Below are 24,457 nucleotides of genomic sequence, written 5' to 3'. Positions count from 1 at the left end.
TAACAATGGATAAAACATGCGCCTGAAGTATTCAATACTACAAAACCATGTTTTTAGTTCTGGTATTTCACACTAGTATCTTGAAATGCTTGTAGAAAAGCACAGAAGTACCCTAGTTTAGGGGTTTTGAAATAGAAATTGACAATTTTCGATAGCACAGGTTGTAAATTGTTTCATGATTTTTAATTATAAACAATTAGCTTTTGATTTATGAGTTGATCATCAATAAAATTTCACGTTACAAAATTCTATAAATAAACAAATAAAAACTCAGGAATGTAACAACTTACACTTTCACTACTATTTGTATGGCTTCTCCTGTCTGCAATGTTTTTATTACGATTGTTTTGATTTTTGTCATAAGAATATGGGATCGTCTTTTTAGTAGACATTATGTGAAAACAATTGTTTTATAAAGTTAAATTCTATTGGCATTAGGTATTGAAATAACTTATACTATTCATATGAAAATAATAAAATTAAGTTGTCATTTATGTGTCAAATGGGACGACCACTTATCTAATAAATTTTCGGTACTGTCGTACTTATATCGATTGCGAATTTTGATGGAATTTTGAATTGATTCATTTGAAATAATTTTAAGTATCCTTTCAAATAAATCTTAATTTTTAGCAATTCCTACACTGAAATGATTATCGAAATGCGTAATTTAGTGCTAATAAATTATTTAGAAATTATCTTGTTCATAGAGTTAAAGTTGAAATACACTTAAGAAGTTGATTAATTTTGTTAATACTTTTATTGCAAAATTTTTATGAGTTGTATGTTGATTTTACAAATTAACTTGTTTTTAACATATTTTATCTGCTAATTTATGAAGCATGGTTGAAAAAATTGTCTTAGCTCTATTCAATCTTAATTTAATCATGCAGTATAACTTAACCTTACAACTTAAATATTATATTTGTTATTATTTTATTGCTGCTTTTAGAAAATTGCCGCATTTTTTTAATTTCTAAAGCTGCCTAATTGATTTTACAAAGAAATTTTCTAACCTTTAATGTAACCACACCTCAGATTTTTAAGTAAACAAAGATGAATCTTAGATCAAAACATAAGAAGTATTTTTAGAATGATAATTGCATATAGAATCATCAATGAGTTAGATACAGTACCCTTGCCTGGACTCAATGCAATGAAAATATGTGTATATATATTGATAAAGCAGGTTGAAAATGCTTTTTTTTATTTTAAAGTTTTGATCAAATCAATGTAATTTTTTGAAATGGTGGTTATGTATGTGTCACACAAATTAAAAAAGTATCCTTTATTTTGTTCCATGGGGTAGAATTTAAGAAAATTTAGTTATTGCTCTGAAGAAACTATAAAATAAAAATATTTATGACCCATACACATTTTTACTAGCCCATTTCTACATCTTTTATTAGATCTCTTTTTAAAAGTTAATAATATGAAAAATTACTCTGCGGATAATTAATAGTATTAAATGAAATATGCTATTTGCTAAATAAAATATGGAGAATATTTCCATATCATGATCTACGCAAAAGTAATTGCTAAGTCTTGGTCACTTTTGGCTAGTAGCTTACGAGAAACTGAAATAAATATTGTGGAAAGGACCAACTTGAAAGAGTCTAACGTTTAGCTATTCCACTGGCAAGGCTCTACATGTTTGTTTGTTTTTTTTTTAATTTGCAACTTTACAAATTATTCGGTATATTAGCTGTTGTTCTTGGTACAATTGATCATGATACAGAAATATTCTCTGAAATATGTTATTTTGAGATTTAAATACAAAACCAAAATTTAAAAAAACAGCATATTATCACATTTCTGGTCTTGGAGATTTCTAGTGAACTATTTTATGGTGGCGATTGTACTTGGCAGGACAGATCATGATACGGAAACATCTCCTAACATATGTTATTTTGAGACTGAAATTCAGAACATATTATCTCTTTACATCGATTTTCAGTCTTGGAAACCTCTGTTACATTTCGTTAGGGTGGTCTGAGTCAAATAATAGTGGTCCCGTACCCGTTATTTTTTTATCCTGTTCCACAATCTTTTTTCTTTTTTGGCTACAAACATTGTTTCTAGAACCATTTAACTTTGTTATCTTGAGTAAGCGTTGAGTATATCAAAAACTTTTCCTTTGCTTTTTGTGCAAAATAACCATATTCAACTTTTGCAGCATTTGATTCTACTTATTTTATATCAATTTTCAAATAAAAATTTAGCATTTTTTAAAACATTAGAACACATCAACAACATTGTTGAAAAAGGTAATTTATAGCCAGAATGTAAGGAAGTATTATTTTTATTATTTGGGGTAATTTTATATCTTAGTCATCAATAATATATTCAACTTTGTTTAAAAACATCATGCTTTAATTAGGTTCTATTAATGAAATTTAGATAACTTATTCTAAACAATAAAACTTGTAACATAAAATAAAATATAAAAATTGATTTTTTTTTTTTTAAATATATTAACTCTATGATGATATAAAATTATCTAGAAACTACTTTTTGCTCATTTACATACCTTTGTCCCATTAAACTTTTATTGTTGTAAGTTTCAAGATCCTCTCCAAAAATATGACTGTGCTTATGATTTAACCTTGTAAGCATTAGTTTTTCAGTTATTCTAAGTTCAAGCTTATAATAACTGAAAAGTTATTCTAAGCTTGATAGTATATAGTTGACTATAAGAAAGCATTTATCAGGTAAAATTTGTTTGACTTTTTCCTGAGTTCAAATTCTTGGAGGGTTAAAAAAAGAAAATTTTTGTTTACTAATGACTTAATCAAAGTTTCTTTAGTATTAAAAATTTGTTGGTTAACAAATATAAGTTTTATCCATTTTAATTTTAATAGTAATTGGAAATGGAGGAAACTAAATTGAAGTTAATGAGTAAAAACATGTCCACAAAGCATTTATGTGAGTTGTATGCAAAGTATTTGATATATAATGCTTATTTTGTAAATTTTAATATGTTTGTTTCAGAAAGAAATTTTACGTTTGCAGGATGAATTCACTCTTAAGAATTTAAAGAAATATTAAGTTTTTGTAAGTATAATAAATTTTTAAAAATTTCTGTTAAGGGATTATATGTAATCGTTAAAGCAAAAAAAAAAAAAAAAATGCAGGGGACCAATTAAAAATATAACAGTTTTCTGGGGTTCGTTATTATAATTGTATTGTTAAAAATATTTTTTCCTGATTTTTTGTGTATGTTCAGGACATCCAATTTTTATCAATACAAATGTTATTTTTTAAATAATATGTTTGAAAAATTAAAATGCTTGTGGAGTTTTTTATTTTCACAATTATTGATTAATCTCTTTAATTGAATTTTAAAAGTGATCGATTCCAATCATAATATAGTCATTCAATAATATCATCCAATAAATTACTTTTGGGCAAAAAAAAAAAATTTATGATTAACATATTCTTTATTTATTTTTCTTGACGTTATTGAAATCCTATTTTAAAATTATTTGATTTAAGAAGTCTTAAACCAAATTACAATTTCAAGTTAAATATGGTTATGAGGGAATTTCAAACAATTGATATATATATATATATTGATGCAACCGTACTAAATGTTTCCTTAATATTAATCTTGAACTAACTATTATTAGTTGTTCTGTTCCCTATTAATAAAATTGTACTGGAAACTGCTAATTCTCTCTGTTCTAAACAAATCTGAAATTTAAATTAGTGTATTTTATTATTACATTGCAATAAAATGTGTTTTTATTATAAATATTGCAACTTCTTTTTTTTTTTTTTTTGCCTTTTTTAAAAGTACATGTGTATATTCTTCCAAAAAATGTCCTGGTTTTTTTTCTATGCTCCATTGCGAGGCTGAGTATGTCAAAGTGATGAAATTTTTTTATTTTTTGTATCTCACTTTTATTCTAATCTCACTAACCACTTAGAATGTTAATATTTCCTTACACAGTTGAAATATCTGTTACATTGGTACTTATAAGGATACATTTAAAGTTAAATCCGGACAGATACTGCCTCTCTTTTCCCTTCATCATGAGAATCTACAAGGTGTAAATAAAAATATGTAGATTGTTATTTATCCATTTATATATATATAAATGTTTTTTTTTATTTTTTAGATAGTTATCTTCTGCAATGTCAGAGGTTATCAACCTAAGCTGTGATACTCCTATCATAAATGTTTTTGTTGTTGGATTTCATCATAAAAAAGGATGTGTAGTAAGTGATTTAATTTATATCTCATTGTGCACAATGCATATTATTTTACCTAATCTGTAGAATTTCTTCCTCATCTAGTTTTTTTTTGTTTTTTTTAAATTCAGCAATCATTGTTCGAAATGTTCTGTGAAAGATATAATCTGTTGTATTTTTCAATTGGTTTGAAATGTTTTAGCCATTGTAAAATTTTACATGAAATTAAGCAAATATCTTACATTAGTGAATTGCAATGATTAAATTAATAATAAAAATAATTTTTCTTACAATTCTTAATTTTTCTAACAATTAGCATGTTATAAAAATATTTCTCATAAGCATAAGGCTTGCATGTGTAGCAAGCTCTTGGTAACTACTTTAAAAATAGCCAAGTTTTCAATGTTATAATATTAAAATTAATCATATCAGTGAATTATTTCCTTGGTAAAATCTTCATTGGTTTCTATATAAATTTTATTAGTAAGTTTAAAAAAGTAATAGTCAAGTGGGTAATTATAATTATAATCTCAGCATAATTGTGACCAGAGCTATTTTTTAAAAACTCATCCACTGTAGGAATCTTTAAAAAAAATGTTTTATCAAGTTTTATATGTATGTTTTTTTTTCCAAGATTCTTTGAATAATTCTTAGATAGAAATGTCGAATGAATATTCAAATAATTTTAAGAAACTGTGCACATTATTGAAAAACAATTTCAATGCATGTTGATTCAAAGTGCTTTCAACCATTTAAAAAAAAGAAGAAATTTTTCTTATAATTATAAGTCAATTTATTACTGAGCACATAATGTTTTTTTTATCTACTTTTAATTATTATTTCCTAGTTACAATCTTTATTACCTATAAGTTTATGGTCATAATTACCATTCATTTTTTCCCCTGTTAACTCAAAATTGAATTCTACATAACAGAACATGACGTTTCATGTTCTGTTATGTAGAAATATTTAAAACATAAACAAAAGTAGAGCCTTCTCCTTACTCTCTAAAGAACCTGCAGGAAGCTGTTGCAATGTTAAGTAAGAAAAAACTGATTCTTCTAAAAGTTAAAAGAAAATATGGCACACCAGTATTCGTAATCTTACTGGGTTTCAGAAGAAATTAAAATATTTATTATTTAATTAAAATATTCTATTTTAATTCCTGAATTTTCAGTGCAACAAAATTTTTAATGTCTACTGTGAAGTTTGTGATATCAAGGTTTGACTGAAGTAACTTCATAGACTTACGCATTTCACATTTATCAAAAGTAATAAATTTTTTTAAAAACTTATTATCTATTCGGTATTTTTGTAAAAAAAAAAATATGATTTACTTATTGTACTTCCCAAACTTACCTAAAGCAGTTTGCTCTTTGATTGAGAAAAATCATTCTTAATCTGAATTTGTGGAAAATAGTAATTAGAAAACTTTTTCTTCATAGTTTTGCAAGCTAAAACTGTTCCTTTATTTTTGATGACACCAATTACATTATTGCAAAATTAAATTTAAAGTAGAATAAAAAAAATAATAAAGTAAAAAAGTGAAGAAAGCCTTAAATAAAATAAAAAATTTTTTTATATAGCTAGTTGTTTTAACTCTGGTCCTTTTTTTATGAACTCTCTCCCCCCCCCCCCAGTTTNCCCCCCCCCCCCCCAGTTTTTTAAGCATATTAAAGTGATTATCTTCCATATTGGATAAGATTGCTTTATTAAACATCAATAGTAATCATTGCATCTGTATAAGAAGGATGTGGTGACTCATTTATTATTTCTTTTTCAACATCCTTTTCTTCTTTAATGGTTTCATAAATTTCATCTACATCTCTTGAATCAGTTGTTGAAATATCGTCATCACTGTTGAAGAAATCCTCTAACCGAAAATCTTTATCAACACCATTACATCCGAACTTGAGCTAAAGATAAAAAAATTTCTTCCTTAAACAAAGATACAACCATCCTTAACTCGACATTTTTCTACTTTGAAGGAACTAGGGTTGCAAAATATCATTCTTAAATAAAGTCAAGTGTTAAGAAGAGCATTGTTGAACAGAGAGGCAACTGAAGGACTTTTTTAAATGATTGTATTCTCATAATTATCCACTAATAATCTTTTGATTTTTCTACGATTACGATGACAAATATGAAATAACACAATTATAATGTTTTTACGATTAATTAAATTAATGATTTTTCAGGTGGAATATTCATACCCTCCTCTTTTTGAGGGGGAAAATGTCAAAGGTAGTGATCTCCCAGAACCTTGGAAACACTTGCCGACTCTTGCTTTACCTGATGGGGCTCACAATTATGAAGAAGGTACTTGGAACTTTATTTTATACAATGGTTGCATTTTTGTAACTTGGGTCTGTAAAAATGGCCTCCAACTATTTAAAGTCATCCAATTGTAAAGTCTTCTGGTTATGTAGAAATTTAAATTAATCTGATTCAAATTTGATTATAGCAAATAGAGACCATCTCAAAATCAGTATTTTTTTAATCTTAATTCACTTTAATCTTGACTTATCAAATGTAACCTGAGTAATAATTAATTTTATCCTAATTTCAGACACCATATACTTTCACTTGCCATCACTGGAAAACCCTCAACAGACAGTTTTTGGAATCTCATGTTATCGCCAAATGAATGCGGAGGTAATATTATTTTTAAAATAAAATATTTTTAACTCTGAAAGACTTAAATTCGCTTTTTTCTTTTAAATGCAATAATTTGGATTAATTTGAAGAAAGAAAGAAAAAAAATTTAAAGTAACTATGTCTAATGAGAATCTATTGGTTTTTCTTTTTAAATCTAGAGCTATTGACTTTTAAATTTGAAGTGTTTTCTTTATGTGCAAGACATTAAAACCCAGAGTTTTAAAACTTAAGGTTCCGTAAATTTTACTTTGTTTAATTGATCGAAATTTTTTCAAACAAAGTGCTTGTTCAGTTCATTTTTAACAAAATTTAATAAATGCATTTTGTTCCAAAATTCTAGTTTTACTTTTGAAAAAAGCTTTGTGCAATTATTATTAAATTTAATGAGGTAAAAGGTTGATCATGCTTTTTTTTCCTTCTCTCATTTAAAGTTCGTAACTCTCTTTAGTTCCTCTTTCTGTATCAAAGTTAAATTTTGCAATAAATAACAAAATATAGGCTGTACGAAAACAATCCACTGTTACAAAAATCTTAAATTGAATATCCATTTTAAAATCATTTCGTTTAAAGAAATAATATTTTCATTTAGTTTAAAAAATAATTTTTCACTAATGAGCATCAGTAAAATAAAAATGTGCAAATTATAGCCAATTATAATTTTTTTTTTCATTATTGTCAACATCAGCATAAATATAATGTTATGCTGTAATTATAAAACTGCTGTCAAAGATATAGAATCTGTTTATAAAAATACAATGTAGAAACGCAGATGTTGAACTCTAGTTAATTCTACTTTGTGATATAGTAACACTGGTGGCTAGTTTAGGGGAGTCCACCTTTCATTAACAGTGTTTAGTAATTTGCTGTAAAGAAAAAAAAGTTTCATATTCAGTCATCGCAATAAGGTGAACATGTTCATTTGTTTGATCACCAAAATGAAATATTTTGGGGTGATTTGGCTTAATGGAGAATGGCAGTGAGAACCCTGTGTACAAGATTAAAAAGCACAGCAAATTATTGCAACTGATGTAGAGATATACAGAAGTGAAATAAAGAAAAAAACATAATAATGAAAGTCTTTATATATACTCTAAAAGTTAATTTTTACTATTATTCGGAAAACAGAATTTGTCAGAAATGCCATATTAGATTAATGTGATATTTGTGATTGAAATCAGTTACAGTCTGATACTCTGAAAGATTGAACTTGATCAGTAAATTACTGTTACAGAACACATTTAAAAACAAATTTCTATTACTTTTTTTTTTTAGGAATTCAATAAATTTAATACAGTTTTAGAGCCAAATCAAGGTATAGCCTACTTGTTGTTGGTTATACCTCCTTTCTTTAGTTAATATGATTTTTCTTAAAGTTTCTCATTAGATTGCAGCCACTTTCTATCTAAATAATGATCACTTTCTTGTTTCTACATTTAGAAATTACTCAGAAGAAGCTCTGATATCACAAGAGAAACTGTTCAAAAAAGTGTATGTGTTCTGAGTAAAGTTCCTTTGTATGGATTGATCCAAGCAAAATTAGAACTTATAACTCATGCATATTTCGATGAAAGAGATTTCAGTAAAGTGTCTCTGTTAGAAGAAACTTTTAAGAATTTAAATAGCTCTTTACCCAAAGATTTATCTGATGGCCATCAAACATTTTTAGGTAAGTTTTAAATACATTCATATTAGAAATAGCTTGTCTGAATGACCCATTTTCTAATGTTATTTGTATCTAACTATCTACAAAGCTAATTCTTTACATCATAAGGGGAAAAAAGAGTTCAAATTATCGATACATCTCACTTTATTTATTTTTATATAAATATATTTTATCAGACAGAACATTCTATAGTTTTAGTCATTCAACCTACAAGAAAATGTTGCTGCATAAAATTAATATTAATTATCATTATCATCTATTAATTTTTTTTTCTTTTCGAATTACACATGTTTTGTTGCTTACCTTAAACACCTATTATCCAGAAAAATCTATTTTCCGGTCTTCCTGAAGTCCCAATGATTCAAGATAACGAACTTTCCACTGTATTTAACTGTCAAATGAATTTTCAACATTTACGCTAAGCATAACATAGGTGTATGATGGCCAAATTAAATTTGCAGCTTGATCAAAGTGTAATTATGTTAAAATATCTAACAAATCAAACTGTAGCTATTTGTGAAGGGAGTCTCCTAAAAAAACTTTCAAAATCTATAATAATTTTACTATTAACTAATATTCATAATATTTTCTTAGATAGAAAAATATAGGAAACTGAAGCGTTTTACAAAATTTGATTAACGTAATATCCCAGTGTATACGCCGACCCTTTGTATAAGTAAATTCCCTATTTTTTATTACAAGACATCAGATTTCTGGTATGTAGGATGTATAAGTTAACCACTGAAGAACCAAATATTTCTGAAATTAAGAAACATGAACAAAAAATTAAGTCTACAAAATTTTTGCAAAATAAAATTATTTTACATTGTTCTTTCAAGAAATATCTGTCTGAAAATGTCTTGTGTCAAATGATACTAGATGTGTGGCAGACATTTGCTAATTCTATTTCAGTTTAATTTTCTTCTTCGAAATAGAAACGGCGACAAATTTCAGCACTTTACTGTGAGCTTAGGCTAAAAATAACCTACACATGCAGTATTTTAGAATATTTTCTGAATTTTCCAAACTGTATTTTTTTTGTTCTGTAGTTTTTTTTTTATTTGTAACTTTTTATTTGATGTGTTAGTTGCGTTTTAAAATATCTTCTTACATGATGTTATAGTTTCTTTTTATCTTGTTTACAATTTTGATACATCTCTTAGTTTTAATTTGAATTTTTCAGGTCTTTCTGTTCGAGACTTTGTTTTGAGGTTTAAACATAAAGCTCTACTTTTATTTAAGCTTTTGTTATTGGAAAGAAAGGTAAGATTCGTATCAACTTTCATAAATTTAATGTTAGATTTAGATTTTTATTAATGTTTTTGAATTGAAATCGAAATTTCGTTTTATGTGCTTCTTATTTTACAGTTGATATTTAATCAATTGTAAATTTTATTTTAGGTGTTATTCTACAAAGCTCCTGTAAAAAATTTATGCTCTTCTCTTCTTACTCTATGTTCATTAGTACCAGGTAAGGTGTAATAAATTTAATAATTGATTTGATTAAATCAAATTTAAGAATTTAATTATAACACTTCTATTATTCAAAGAAATAAGAGATATGTTGGTTAAAAGTCAATTATGTTAATTAAGTTTTTTAAAGCTCTTTATGTTAATATATCGTTTAGTAAAGCAAATGTTAGCAAATCGTTTAGTAATGTTCCAAATGTTTGAAACATTCTTCCTATTTAAAATAATGTAACAGACGAAATACATATCAAATTCTATCAAAATCAATTTATAAATTAATTTTGACTAAATATATATATACTAGGGGGCTAAGCCCCCTGTTCACTGCCGCTCACCAACTCCGATGATTGCTTCAAAATAATTGTCTTTTCTTGGTAGAAAACAGTTTTTCTACTAAAGTTAAAATTATTTCCTTAACATATATGTACTAAAAGGAATTCTATTTGCTTACACTTATGCCTCTACTTCCCACGTCCAAATATTATCTATCAATATTATAAACATTTAGATCTCTTGGTGAACAGAAGTGATTTTCGAAGTAATCATTTTTTAAAATAACATTTATCTTCTCATAACATTATACTGTTCAAACAAATTTGATGAGTTCACAACCATAATTTAATACTTTCAATATAGTTTCCATAATTTAGTACTTCTAGTAATAGCAGTACTGGAAAATAACTTCAAATTAGGGATACAAAAATATTTAAAGGAAAAAAGTACCTTTAGGACTTTTGTTAATTTTATGCTGATGACAACCAAAACAATATTGAAATAAATGAGGAAAAACTGGACCCTACCTCGTGATTTTTAGGCCAATGGAAATGCACGGACAACAATGGTAAAGTGTGACACCATCATTAGACGTAATCAAAATAAAATATGAATCGCCACTCAGCTTTAGCTGGTAAGTTTACTCGTAGCATTTTAGCAAGCAGCATTATTAAAAATTATTACCGTTTCACGCACATGCATTCTCAATTTTAATTGGTTGTTTTGTGCATTACTAACTGCAAGTCTTCTGTGGTTGGCTATTTATTATCATTTCACTCTCTTCTTATATTATATAAAGATATATATAAAATTATGCAACAGTGAATGTTTATCACTTATAAATAACACTTTAGTTTGTATTTCTTAAATACATTTGTTGCATAATTTAATTTATAGTTCTTTTCTTAAAAAATAAATAAAAATATTCCTAACCGTGTTTATTAATATGTAATAAAAAATTTATTTGAAAATTAAACTTTATGTAAGATTTAAATGTTATCTTTTGATTTGATCTTTAAAAAAAGTTTTGTATAATTAAAATAGATAGCTTTGAATGGTTTCATTTATCATGTTAAAAAAAAATTATTTCCGCAGTGTGAAGTAATTCATACATATTCCATAAATTAATATGCTATTTCTTCCGTTTTGATTTAGTTTATTGTGTGTTTTAAAATAAAATATTTCTTTTTTATAAGTTTTTTTCTTTCTTTAGGAATGATTGAAAAAGGTCTTACTGAATCAGCAACATTTTGCTCTGCTAGAACTACACCATTGTTAACAATCACAGACAAAGAAGATTATCTAGAAGTATCTTATAGAGATAATAACAATGATCTATGTGAAACTGGTGATGGCTCAGTATTGTCAAATGATAAAGAAGAATCTCTTAAATTTAAAAATGAACATGGGGAAAATTGTGTAGGAAGTAGTGATAAAAATTACGAAACTAAAACAGATAATCCAAATGAATTAAAGTGTGTTGCTTCTAGACCTAAGACACTCAATACTAAAAAGCTTGGGTTTGCTGACTCGGAAGCTTCTAGTAAAGGTTCCAGCCAGAACAGTAGTGATACAGAGGGAGATAGTTGGGTGAAAGTCAACCACCTGACCCCTGAAATCGGCTCAAGTGCCACCAGTATGACCTCTTCAACTTGTACAGAGACTAGGATAAATGAGGAGGACAAACTCGCCCGCTCCATTAGTCAGCTTCTGGATAGTGATGATAAAGCTAACTTAACAAATTCCTCTCTGAAGTTTCAAGATGATGTAAATGATTCGAATCCAGAAAATCAGGGGATACAAAATTTCATTCCTGCCATAAATGATGGCATATCAAACATTATGTCTTCATTAAGAGGTAGTAAATCATCTGTTTTACCTTCATCTGCTGCTGAACAAACAAATGAGAGTGAAACTAGGAGATGGAGTACTTCAAATTCTCAAAAGCAAGATTCAGTGGAATCTATGAAAAACAATACAAACTTTATTGATCTAGAGTTAGATGAATGTGGCTTGCCTCTCTCCATATTTACAAAGGTATTAATTTTATTTTGCTTTTCATAGTGATTATTTTAACATTACTTGGTTCAATGTTGCTTATGTTGCAGCAAATTGTAATTTATTAATGATTATATAATAATGATATTTTCTTTTATATAATTGATATAAAAATGCAACAGTTTTTCTTCGCATTAGAAATATGCTTGGACCCAGTGGGAAGTGAACTTGAAATAATTTAGCACTGTTAAGGGTTAAAAGAAAAAGTTCTTACAATAGAACTTGGATAATTTAAAGTTGACGGGACTTCAGAAATTTAACTAATCCATAACTATTAATTAGAATTTCTTTTACTTTTAAGTTGCACTAAATTCCTATATAAATTATTCTTTCATTATAAAAGAATAGCTTATTTAGTTTAACCTATCAGTAAATATTACTGAGAAAAAGTTGTAGTGCAAAAAGTTTAAAATTGTTACTACAAAGTGCTGTTTCATTCTACCACCACTACAGTAGTAATGTTGCAGTTCTGCACATGCACACTCGTTGTTTGTCTATCTACTGATATCATTACAACCAGATTGTTTTTCATTTACATGTGGTAGTAAGTATTCAAAATGATTGTTAATTATATTCAGGCAATTGTCGATCCTGCTGACTGAAGTGCATTCTGCATTTCATTTTTTGAATGCAAAAAATTTTAAGTCACCTGAAATTTATCATCAGCTTGAAGAGATTTATTGTGAAAATATAATGAGTGATAAAATGGCGAGTAAATGGTTTCAGCAAAACGGACTCTCCAATGTTCATAATGAAGCAAGGGGCAGCCCTTTGTTGTCAGTAATGGTTTGGTTGCAAAAGCAAATGAAAATATTCATGCAGACAAACAGTTCACAATAAGAATGTTTTGTGATGAATTTTCAGAGTTTCAAAAAATGACATTATCACAAATCAAGGAATATAAAAAACAGTGTTCAGCGATGGCTGTCACTGCTAACAGCATCTTTCTTTAAAGAGGGTCTGGATAAATCGGCTTCTGCTATGACAATGGTGGTAACAATGTAATAAAATAGATTCGGAAATGCTCTTACATGTAAAAAGAAATTTCGTTTGAAAAAAGAAATTTTTTATGTGAGGTTTTCAAAAACGGTACTATTTTTTCGGGAAGGCCTTGTACATTAACTAAATAGAAGTTGTTTCATGATTTGTTTTGTTTTTTTTAAAAACTCAGTTGATTTAAGTCTGTGAATCTTGAACCCTTCTTACATTTTATATGTAACAAAGTAACTACCTGATGTAATGCACTTCTATAATTAACTGTAAAAATTTCAGAAGTCCTCGTTTAAAATGTTCTTCAATTATGACGTTGTTAATGGCTTCAACATTTTTAAATCTTGTTTAAAATCTTATCTAGTTTTGGAAATAAGATGAATGATTTATCTGCACAGGTGAGTATGATGAATGATTCATCTGCACATGGTTAATCTCCATGAAATTAAAAAATTTGCTGAATGAACAATATTTAAGGAAAAACCTTGTGACTTTAGCAAATTGTTTGATATTCACGAGGTATTAGATCAGCTCTAGTATTAAATAGCCGAAGCTTATAGTTATAATAATCTCTGAATAATTTTTTCTTATTTTACAATCGTGATATTTTTGCAATGCTTAGTTAATAATTGTTGACTTACTCTGTTTTAGGGAATGCTTTGCCATCCATATTTGTCCTTGCCTTTTTTAGACCTTTTAAATGATCTCAGTGTTCGAGGCTGCCTAGTGGGAGCAACAAATATTCTATTTAAACAAAAGAAACATCTGTTTGATGTCATTGTGGAGGTAAGAGTTGTCTTGACATAAAGCCCTCTTTTTAACCAATCTTAAAAAAAATTATCTGTGTTGTCAAAGAAGCAATGTAAAAGAAATTTCAAACTTATGTTGTTTAGCAATATAAAAGTTTTAATATCTTTTGAAGAATAGTGGCTTATCTGTTTATCAAAGCGTGTGTCATAACTCTGTATAAAAATTACACGAAGTTACAAAAAGTCTGAAAAAGGGGGGTAATCTGTACACAGTTATTCTTTTAATTAAAACTCACATTTAAATATTGACTATTTTATATATAGTCATATGGATAGTCATATTGATGTTGGCTAAAGAGGCTTCAGCATTGCATCCACCTTCTCATCCAGTTCCTCATAGAAATGCAAGGCTGCTTCTTAAGAGCAAATTCAGACGCAGAACAATATCTGCTCTTAGGGACTTAGCTGATGGAAAATTCTTGGCTAGCCTTCTTGATGGCCAGCAGCGTCTTTCCCTCCTTCCCAGGGCCAAGGGAGTTGCTTGTCTTAGAATAATTACTGGACGTGACTACTTGCAGGCCCAACTATTTAAAATTAACCTGGTCAATTCACCTCTTTGTATGCTCTGTAACACTTCACCTATGACTGGGGAGCATCTATTTGATTGCACCTCGCTTATTGACATTCGCTCCTGTGACGACTTTCGTATCCTGTCACCTTCTGGAGCTACTTCATTGTTGTATTGGACTGCAAGACGCCTTATGGCTGAGAAGACGATAGCGGGCATAATTTTTAAAAAAAAGCACTTAAATCTAATTTTTTTTTATCACTGAGATAATTTTTACATACAAATCTTTAGTTGTATACAAAATTATGATAATCCTTTATACTTTCAATTAAAATGTAATTAAAATCTGTATAGAAAATTTTTGCTATTAAGGAAGATATAATACTTGTACTATCTTCACTTTATATATATGTGTTTTTAAATCTTTAAATGAAAGTATGTGTTCATCATTTAATTTAATCAATAAAATTTCCCCTGGTCAAATTAAAGTAAAATTATGATTATTCCTATTATTTTTAATAAACTCTCTTATCAAAATTCTTTTATAAAAAAAGATGTAGCATTAATAAGGAAACTTATATATCATAATTTCTTTTAATTTGATTTCAGTAGCTCAGTGATGAGTTTAATCATTTCAACCTAACTTAACTTATTTTTTTAAAAAGAAAGTTATCTTATGGATAACAATAATAATTATTAGTTATGAACAATAATTATTAGTTATAAAACTATGTTAACCATTATTTAATGTATATTTTCATAATAGTTAATAAAAATTTATTACCTATATTTTTATATTTATTATAATCATTTGGATTTTAAACACAGGTGGATGATGGTAAAGTTGAAATAGTTGATCCAGATTTAAAAAAGCAATTAAATTTGACAACTGAAGACTTAAGATTTGCTGATCATCTAGTTCGACATGTAATGGAAGATAAACATGATGTTTTCCTAGATGGTACTGGTATGTATACACAATAATAACAAATATTTACAAAATTTAGTAATTTTTAAATTTTAGATTAAAATTTCATTTTGGTCTATTGTCAAGTAAATTAGTGTTTTTGATATCTGCTTAATGTGTCCTAGGCTAATAAGATAATCTTGATATTTATTATTAAATTTTATTTTAGGATGGGAAGGTGGTGACGAATGGTTGAGATCACAGTTTAAATTATACCTTTTGAGTGTTATGAGAACATCAGAAATCGAAAGTATGTCACCATTTTTTTTCTCCAATTCTTACATTAATTACATTGCTAGTTTTTTTTTTTAAATTCTAGTAATTTAAATGAGCTTGAAAGTCTCTTTTTTATTATTATATAAGCAGGGGTGTGTCCAGACATTTTGTGAAAGGTCCTGTTTTTGTAAAATTGTGAAAAAACTACTCATAATTTGTGAATATAAAATAAACGTTAAGTCACATTCTTTCAACCAGGGACTTGCTTTTGTGAAAATAGGATCCTGTTATTGCAAAAATTGTTAAAAAAATTTTCAAGAAGTTTTTAAATTATAAATAGATCAGGGATGAGATTCTTCCGCGGATTCGCGGATTTCCGCTTTTTTTCAGATTTTTCCATTTTTCCCGCTAATTTCCGCTGAAATTTTTTTTNTTCTTAGAATACTGCATTTAGAATTTAAATTTAGGGAAACTTGGAAAACTTAGTTTGTTTTTTAGTCTTTCTCCCCCCCCCCTCCCCCGGGAAGGGTTTATTCGATTAACAAAACAATAATGAAGATAGACAAATTTGTGAAGGGTCCGATTAAAGGATAAAATATTTTGTAAAGGGTCCGTTTCTGTGGAATATTTTGTGAAGGATCCGTTAGCGAACCCAAATTTCTTCTAAACAGACCCCTGTTATAAGTAAGATCAGAAACAATAAATATCACTTGATATTGGCTTAAAGATCTAGTAATGAATAAATTAATTATTTCAAAAGTATTTAACAAATAAAAAAAAGTATTGCATCACGAGGATACCCTAATTATTAAGTTAGTAATAAGTTTTTGCTGTGAGAACAAATAATATTATTACATGTATCATATTAATACTTAAAAACAGATCTACAGATTCTCAATACATATTCAACGGAGCACGTAAAAATTATGGTTATTTTAGTATAATTTCACATAAAAGTAAAAATATGTTATTTTTGCCATTCTAAAACTTGCTGGCGAATGGAAATTTTACATTTTTATAGACCCTGCTTATAAGGTCTAATTAATTTGCATATTCTTTTAAAGGAAGGTAATATGCTATTCCTCTGAGTGTTCCTATTGCTGCTGTTATGCTTATTGTTTAAGTGTATGCTTATTTTCAAATTCAAAAACAGTTTTTTTTTTCTTAAACTAATAGCAACTGGAAAAGAAGGAGAGTCTTTCAACCTTTCTTTTATGAATGCTTGGAAATCCACTCATAATTACAAAATTTGGAATGCTAGCAATCATCTAGGAATTTTAGAATTGAATCCTGGGTAGTATTTGTAAAATATTTTCTATCTATTTATCTTATCATTTTTAATAACATATTTAAATTTTTTTTTAAAATACATTTTTAAAATATGTATATTTTAATAAAGATAAATATAAAATTATTTAATTTTTTTTTCTGAAATAAGTGTAAGATAATGTTATACTAATGCTATTTTTTCTAACTTATTTTTCAGTCACCCATTTCAAGGACAATTAAGCATGGCAGACATGAAACTAAAATTCTCCCAGTGAGTTGTTTGTGAATATTTTGCTAAAAGTGTGATTTATTTATATCATTGTCTAAGATATATAATGGTTTAAAATGGTGACTAATTAAGCAGTTAGTGTCTTAGTATTAAAATCTGAATTCAGCTACCTATCAAAATTATAACACCTGTTAACTTTACAGCTATGTCTGCAAACAATTAAAACTTCTAAGTATATTCATATCATTCAAGTGAATCAATAGTTTGATTTGTAATTATTTTAGACATTTGCATTGAAAATATTCTAAAAAAACTGATAGCTTAATAATTTTACTTTTAAAATTGTTAGAGCTATTGGTGTTTTACATGGATTAAAATTATTATTTTCTTCATTGTCTTTTATTTATGATTGTCTTGTTATTTTGTATTTTTATGAAAGCATTTATTCTTGTAATGTTGCGTATGTGTATAAAATATGTTGTCATGATATGTCATAATGCCTCCATAAATAGTTTTTTAATGCGCAGAATATTTCTGTTTCCTTCTACCCTACACTAACCAAGTTCAGATTTTAACTGCACTTTTCCTACTTTCCTTTTCTAATAGAATGCATTCAGGTACACTAAAAAATTTTATATTTTTCATTCTACAACATAATTAAATAATACAGACCTCTACTATTTTTTCTGAGATCCCCCTGGTGGTTTTGATGAAAATGGGTGCCCATGATCTATAGTTGTCCAATTGATCTTTTACCTGGTTTTTAACTCAGATATGGTTTATAACCCTACTCGGTCGACTTACCCAAAGTAATTATGTCAATTACATTTGGTGTAGTATATATCTCATTAAACTAAACTTTATCTAAAGAAGAAAGTTATAGGGTAATTTTAATTTATGATTAAGTCAAATCAAATGCAAAAAAGGAATAAAATCTGAAAAAAATTAATTTCAATAGGTATAATTGCTTAAAGAATTTTATTCATTACGACCTTTTATAATTTATAAAATTCAGTCAATTAAATTTTGAATAAAAGATTAAATTAATTAAAAATTAATTTAATCTTTGAGTTTTGATTTACAGCTAAAGCATTTATGAGAAAAGGTGTTAACAAATTACCTGAAATAGTACAAGCTAAAAATAAATAAATTAAAGCATTAGTTTTATTTCATTTTTATGCTTTTTGAAAAGTCAAATGCCAAACAACTGTCTGATTTACAAAAAATGAATTTCGGTTTATATGAATCAATTACTTTTTTAAAAAACAGTTGAAAAAGTTCATTAACTCTGTACATTGTAAACTTTTTAGATTTAATTAAACTTATGCATTTAATTTTATTACTATTTTATTCAAGCTTATCAAAAATACTTTAGAATTTTTCAATTATGATCTTAAACAATAAAAAATTAATGTTAAATAACGTTATCAATATTTCAAGTTAATTAATTTTATAACAAAAACCTGTAGGGAAAATATTATATTTTAATAATTTTCCTACAGCACCATGCAAAGTACAGAAAGAGGCCGACGCATTAATACTGCTGTGCTCAATACAGGAAAAGCTGTAGTTCAAACTGGGAAAGCTGTAGGTAAGGTTCGTGTACATTTCCTATTTTATTTGTACCCCTGTAATGATAAGAGGTTTTTGGTTGTATAACAACTGATTATTTGATAGTTTCACGCTTTTGGGTGACTTTCAAATAAAAGAATTTTTTTCACTTCCAACTTTTTTTTGCATTTTTTGAAATGAAATAGTTTTTATAAAATGCTATTAAAAATTCTGTGGCAGATAAAGTTACACATAGAAACTTATGTTTAATATTTGTTCTCTTAAATTATCTATACTTATACTTATTATAATTTCATTCTCTAGAATCATATTATGTACTCATTTTAATAAAAGAACTTCACACTGCTGATTTTTATTCTTAATAATTTCTGGCCTCACAAACGGCACACACTTTTTTAACCCTCTCAAGCTATTGCTTAAGTGTAGTTTGTAAACTTCTCTGTTACTTCTGGTCTCCAATGTTTTATTACTTCTGTTTTTACTCTTTTTCTTTTGCTTGGTATTAGAATTATATTTTTACTGCTCTAAGTTCATATATCAAAAATTTTGTGCTTTTTTAGTACTGTACACTGTTTATAGTAACCACATCTAGGAAAAAAGTTAATTTAAGATATATAAATTTCTTGTATTGAAAACATTTTTATTAAAAATATTTGTTACAAAAGTTGTAAACCTAACTTATTTTTCGTGTGTTTGAAACCATTCTTTTCTTCATAATTTTTTACATAGGTCCAAATTCTCTTTCTGTAATGATAGACATGAATGAAACTAAAATGTTTATTATTATTATGAAAAAATTGCATTATAAAGAAAAAGAAATTCATTTATTACCTATACTTTTGCACTTTATAACCAGCACTTAATGATTTTCTTTAAAATTTTAAAATAATACGACACATTATTGCATTTTAATTATTACATAATAATTTACACTTTAAGTGATACTCTTATTATTTTAAGTATGTTTACTAATTTAAATTTGTTTTGAATCATCTGTGTCACACTGTTATAATTTACATTTAAAAACGAAATGAAAAATAATAGTGTATTCATAACTCAGGTTTTACAGAGCTTATCTCTGTTGTTTTCCCACAATCTTTTTTTTTCCTGGCTAAATTTATTTAATGATATAGAAAAACTTTTCAAAATAAATAAACTATTTATCTAAAATCTTTCATTTAAAAATTTAGTGGATGAAATTAGTTAATATTGTTATGAGAAAAAGCCCTCTATCCTTTTTTGTAGCATGTTATTAAGTGTATTCTATCAGCACTTTAAATAATTATTGTACCTCATTTAAAGACTAAACCACACTCTATATGTTAACCTTCTAATATTATACATGCTTGGTTCCTCAAACTCATTTTTAGATATAAATATTGTATCACTAATTCCAATTTTGCATGTGGCACTGCAATTGTCGTGCATTCTAATACAAATAGGAATAGTCTGCAGAATATGAAAATGTGTGTGCAACTTTTTAATTTCTTAAAAACATTTTTTCTTCTGTTGATATAAAAAAATTTTTCTATGTTAATTTGATATTATTAAATTATTGTTAATTTGATTTTATCAAAGTCTCACTGCTACTGTCTTTTTTTCTTTTTGTTTAATTACTGATATTTAGTTATAATGTTTGTTTAGCAGACTATCCGTTTTATCTAAAAACTTAGTAGCCATTCCTTTAGGAAGTAAATTACGTCTGTTTTGGGGATTATTCTTTTCTAGTACTACGAAAAATGTAAAAAACCTCTTTTGTGAATTTTTTTAACGAAACAAAGTTCTACAAAAGGTACTTTATTATGTAAATAATGATTTTTCAATGATACTAAACAAAATGGTGGCTGTACAGCATTTTTTTTTTTTTCAATGGATCCTATCTTTTTAAATTGTATATGACTGAACTAACACCAATGGAATTATTAATGTGGGATAAAACAAAATTTTTCCTCTGAATTTATGTGCAAATAACAAGTATAAAAATTTTTGTGGAAAATAGGACATTAAAAAAATCAAAATTCCCTGAAGAAATAGCTAGTAATTAGTGTTTATAACAAAAAAACAAATAAATAAAGAGCTATGCAATAAAATAAAATTATCCTACTTATTTCTACTAGTATGGTATTTTTAAATGTTTATTTCAAAGGCATAGTTTAAATTTAAAGTTAATCAGTGAAAATTTACAGTTAAGAATACTTTAAATAAATTTTTAAATTAAAGTTTTCTGATATTTTTCTTGCTCATTTTGGGAATCAAAGTTTTAAAGTATATAAGTTCCCACCAAGCTGGAACAAAATGATTTTTCCAAATTAATATATTTTAAAAATTTTAATAGAAAATTAAAATTATTTAAAAAATGATTGTTATTTAAAAAAAATTACTAATTGATTTTGGAAATTTGTTAGCTTAAAATACGTTTTAATTAAAGTGTTTTTAATTTAATGCATTCATTAGGAAATCTTTATTTTGTTTAAACAGTTCAGTTTTTTAAATGAAATACGTCTATGAAAATTTTTTGTTTTAAGCTAATTACTAAATAGAATTTGCATTTGAACATCTAAATAATACCACATATGTTTTTTTAAGGGGAAATTGTCTGTCTGTCATTTTTAGATGCATGTTAGGTCTTTATTTACATATTTTGGTGCATTTATTTTTGTATAATTAACAAAAAGAAAAATAATTTTACCTACCTACTGTAGCAAAACGAAGAATGAAGTCTCTTTTTTTTCATTAGTAGAAAAATCTATTTTATTTTCCATAATACTCATATCAATTTCAAAGATTGAAAGAGTTGTTTATTTGTCTCAAGATTGCTTTTTTTGCTTGAGACTGTTTTGTAAGGGCTGTATCTTTTTTAATAACTATGAACTTAGGCTTACTTTATATTCTTATTTTTCTGCCTTCAATTAACCTATCTCTGACCTTATGTTCCCATCCTGCTTTTTAAAATTTTGACATAAAGTGATTGATTTTGTTTTAATTTCCTGCCCTTTTTATATTATTCCTTTGTTTATAAGATAAAGGTTATTCTTTTTTGTAGAAAAATATTAAGAAAATGCAATTTTTTAAGCAATGAATTTTTTAACTAATTAAGAACTTATAAAAGAAAACTTGAGCTTTTTATGATTTTTTTCATAACTTTATTTATCATAAATCTTAGATAAAATTTTGCATTTTTCTCGTGTTTACAACTAGTACTATTTTTTTTCAGATTTTTATTAATTTTTTTCTTGAATACAATAATTATTTCATTGCATTTGTTAACCACTGATATTTTCACTTGCTAACTTTTTAATGAAACTAAGTATGTAGCAAAGTATCGGTGTTTTTTAAATTATATGCGTCAATATTTTAAAATCAAGTTTTCTATTACCCGTACAAAACAGCTGTATATCTTTTAATTTACTGATTATATTTCCATGTCATACAATGCAATTTTTGTGTAAGTGAAATTTTTGTGTTCAAAAAGTTTTTTTTCTATAAATAGTTCCAGAAATATGTCAAACTATTCAAAAAGTAAATTCAAGCTTTAGGGGACCAAATTTCAATGCTCTCATGATTAAACTATTGGGGTCATATTTTTCTATTGCAGCCACCCCCATCCCCAGTTTGACGGTCAAGAATCCAATTCTGTTAAATATATATTCATTGAAAATAAATTTTTTTGACCTATGAAAGTTACAATTATCAGCATTAATTAATTAACAATATGTGAAAATTCAATCACCAGGTCAAAAATTTTACCAGATTTTTTATTTTGCACACTTCACATGTATTTTAATAAATGTTTATTATAAAACATATGAATGTCTAAACATATATGAGATTTGATAGTTTGCTTCACCTTTACTCTACTTAATTTTGTTTAAACTACTCTTTTTCATGAAGGTGGTGCGCTCACTAGTGCAAAGTCAGTGGTATCCTCCTGGTGGACTAGCCTTAACGTTCCAAACCCACAGGACAAGCGGAGTGAAGAAGAAATTGACCAAATTAGTCCAACACAGGAAGACAAAATACAATACAGGCTAGAAGAAATAAATGATTAGTTTTCATTTGAATTTTTTTATGTTCCTTTTATTATTGTATATATAATCTGTACAAGTCAAGTTTGTAAACTTAGTTCTACAGTATCTCTAAAACTCAAATCTACGTGTTCTCATGTCATAATTTATTTATAAAAAAGAATTCTCTTGTACAAAGATTTATTTGCTTTGCTGTTTTTACACTACATATTAGTAATGCTGCATTCCCCACACTTTTTTTCATATGTTATAAAATCTGAAAAATCTGCTTATAACAGTTTTGAAATTAAAAACCTAAGATTCAATTTAACTTTCTGTATACTGTGTAGATTTATGAATGTAATATAGAACTAATTTGGTTCAGATCAGAGTCAGTAAAATTTTGCTTCAGATCCTTCCATAGGAATGCTATTGGTGATGGTGGTAGTGAGTGAAGAAATCCAAATATTTCATAGAGAACTTCTAATGTTATTTAGAAATAGATTAGAAATTGCTTTGTTTATTTCATTTTAGAATCAGTATTATTTGTGAGTGTCCTTGATCATATTAATTGTTATGTAAGAAAATGTTTCCATGCTCAACAACGAAGAAATAAATGCTTCTTATGAATTATTTATGTTGCTTAAGTTTACGGCATATGGCCATTTAAAAATTGCTTTCATTGTATCATTTTGTTCTAAACCAGTTAATAGATGGATGGTTTAAGCAATAGTTGAGTTTAAACAATAACAAGTTTCGAAAACCATAACAGAATCTTGGAAATTTATGGTGTAAATTGGCTTAATATTCTAGGAAATAGCTGCAAACACTGTAGATTATCTGCCATCTATGAAGAAAAAAAAACTGCTACCGAGACAGTGTCTGCAGAAGTTTCCAAAAAAATGTTAATATTTTTCAGCGAAATTTCTACCGGGATTTCGCAATAATTTGTCTGCAAAAGAACTCTGCAGTGATAACTCAGAAAATTGTCTTCAAAAGAACTTAAATTCTTTCAAAATCTTTGCAGAAAACTTGCAATATTAAAGAATATTCTGTAGTTAATTTTCACGGAATGATATGCATATTTAAGCTGCCAGAGTCAGTAGCTATCAGCGGCTATTGAAACAACTAGGACAATACTACTCTAAAAAAATGTAGCTGGATATGTGTCTTTATACCGGTTGTAATCATCAAAATAAAAATTTTAATTGCTGTCTTGTTACTTAAATGTTTTAGATAAACAGATATACTCCTTTTTACTTTTTAAGTACAGTTTGATGTGTTTAAATTTAAATAACATGCATTTAAATTTTTATCTATTTTAAATTTGCAAACTAAAATTTTGTTAGGAGTATGTTTGATTAAGCCTTATTTTTGCAATTATAATCTCTATTTGATTGTGTTTGGGTTGCAGACAAATTTTGATTTATGAAGAGGATTCTACAGATTGGCTCAGTAAATTTCTGCTCCTGGGAGTGCAAGTGTTACCATGTTTTGAATGACATCTTCTGTTTTATTTTTAATGTTTTCAGCTATAGTTAAGTGAATTTACAAATTGAATCATAAATAACATGAGT

General features: G+C 26.9%; 2 protein-coding genes across 11 annotated transcripts in view; one reads left to right on the top strand and one right to left on the bottom strand.

Moving 5' to 3' along the window:
• LOC107445682 (serine/threonine-protein kinase tousled-like 1) overlaps window positions 1-410 on the bottom strand; it is a 39,974-nt gene extending 39,564 nt beyond the window's left edge. For 2 of the 4 annotated variants that reach the window (XM_043051686.2, XM_043051687.2), the window contains exon 1: window positions 291-410. In XM_043051686.2, the coding sequence (XP_042907620.1) occupies window positions 291-361 (71 nt within the window). In that variant the 5' untranslated portion in view covers window positions 362-410. The remainder of the gene's footprint in view (window positions 1-290) is intronic. The other 2 variants (XM_043051688.2, XM_043051689.2) reach the window with 2 other exon arrangements.
• On the top strand, window positions 20-24,102 carry LOC107445676 (late secretory pathway protein AVL9 homolog). Of its 7 annotated transcripts, none has more exons than XM_043051692.2 (16): window positions 20-160; window positions 2,992-3,054; window positions 4,122-4,221; window positions 6,393-6,513; window positions 6,764-6,849; window positions 8,290-8,518; window positions 9,699-9,778; window positions 9,917-9,986; window positions 11,472-12,295; window positions 13,958-14,092; window positions 15,452-15,590; window positions 15,760-15,840; window positions 16,983-17,100; window positions 17,293-17,346; window positions 18,807-18,895; window positions 22,768-24,102. In XM_043051692.2, exons 3-16 carry the CDS (start codon window positions 4,138-4,140, stop codon window positions 22,923-22,925), a joined length of 2,268 nt encoding a protein of 755 aa, XP_042907626.1. In that variant the 5' UTR covers window positions 20-160; window positions 2,992-3,054; window positions 4,122-4,137; the 3' UTR covers window positions 22,926-24,102. The 7 variants fall into 7 exon arrangements, with proteins under 7 accessions (XP_042907626.1, XP_071034858.1, XP_071034859.1 ...); XM_071178757.1 differs by having other exon boundaries at window positions 18,807-18,900; XM_016060131.3 differs by lacking the exon at window positions 20-160 and adding an exon at window positions 303-438.
• Window positions 24,103-24,457: the final 355 nt, after the last annotated feature.

This window comes from Parasteatoda tepidariorum, chromosome 3 (genome assembly GCF_043381705.1).
Source record: "Parasteatoda tepidariorum isolate YZ-2023 chromosome 3, CAS_Ptep_4.0, whole genome shotgun sequence".
NCBI lineage: Eukaryota > Metazoa > Arthropoda > Arachnida > Araneae > Theridiidae > Parasteatoda > Parasteatoda tepidariorum.
The sequence above is the reverse complement of the archived record's forward strand: the minus strand, read 5'-3'. Positions and strand labels throughout refer to the sequence as shown.

Bases quoted from the DNA above. Each gene is read 5' to 3' on its own strand.
- LOC107445676 (XM_043051692.2), top strand. From the start codon at position 4,138: ATGTCAGAGGTTATCAACCTAAGCTGTGATACTCCTATCATAAATGTT. The intron at 6,514-6,763 runs GTACTTGGAACT...TCCTAATTTCAG, and splicing joins GGCTCACAATTATGAAGAAG to ACACCATATACTTTCACTTG. The intron at 9,987-11,471 runs GTAAGGTGTAAT...TTCTTTCTTTAG, and splicing joins TCTATGTTCATTAGTACCAG to GAATGATTGAAAAAGGTCTT.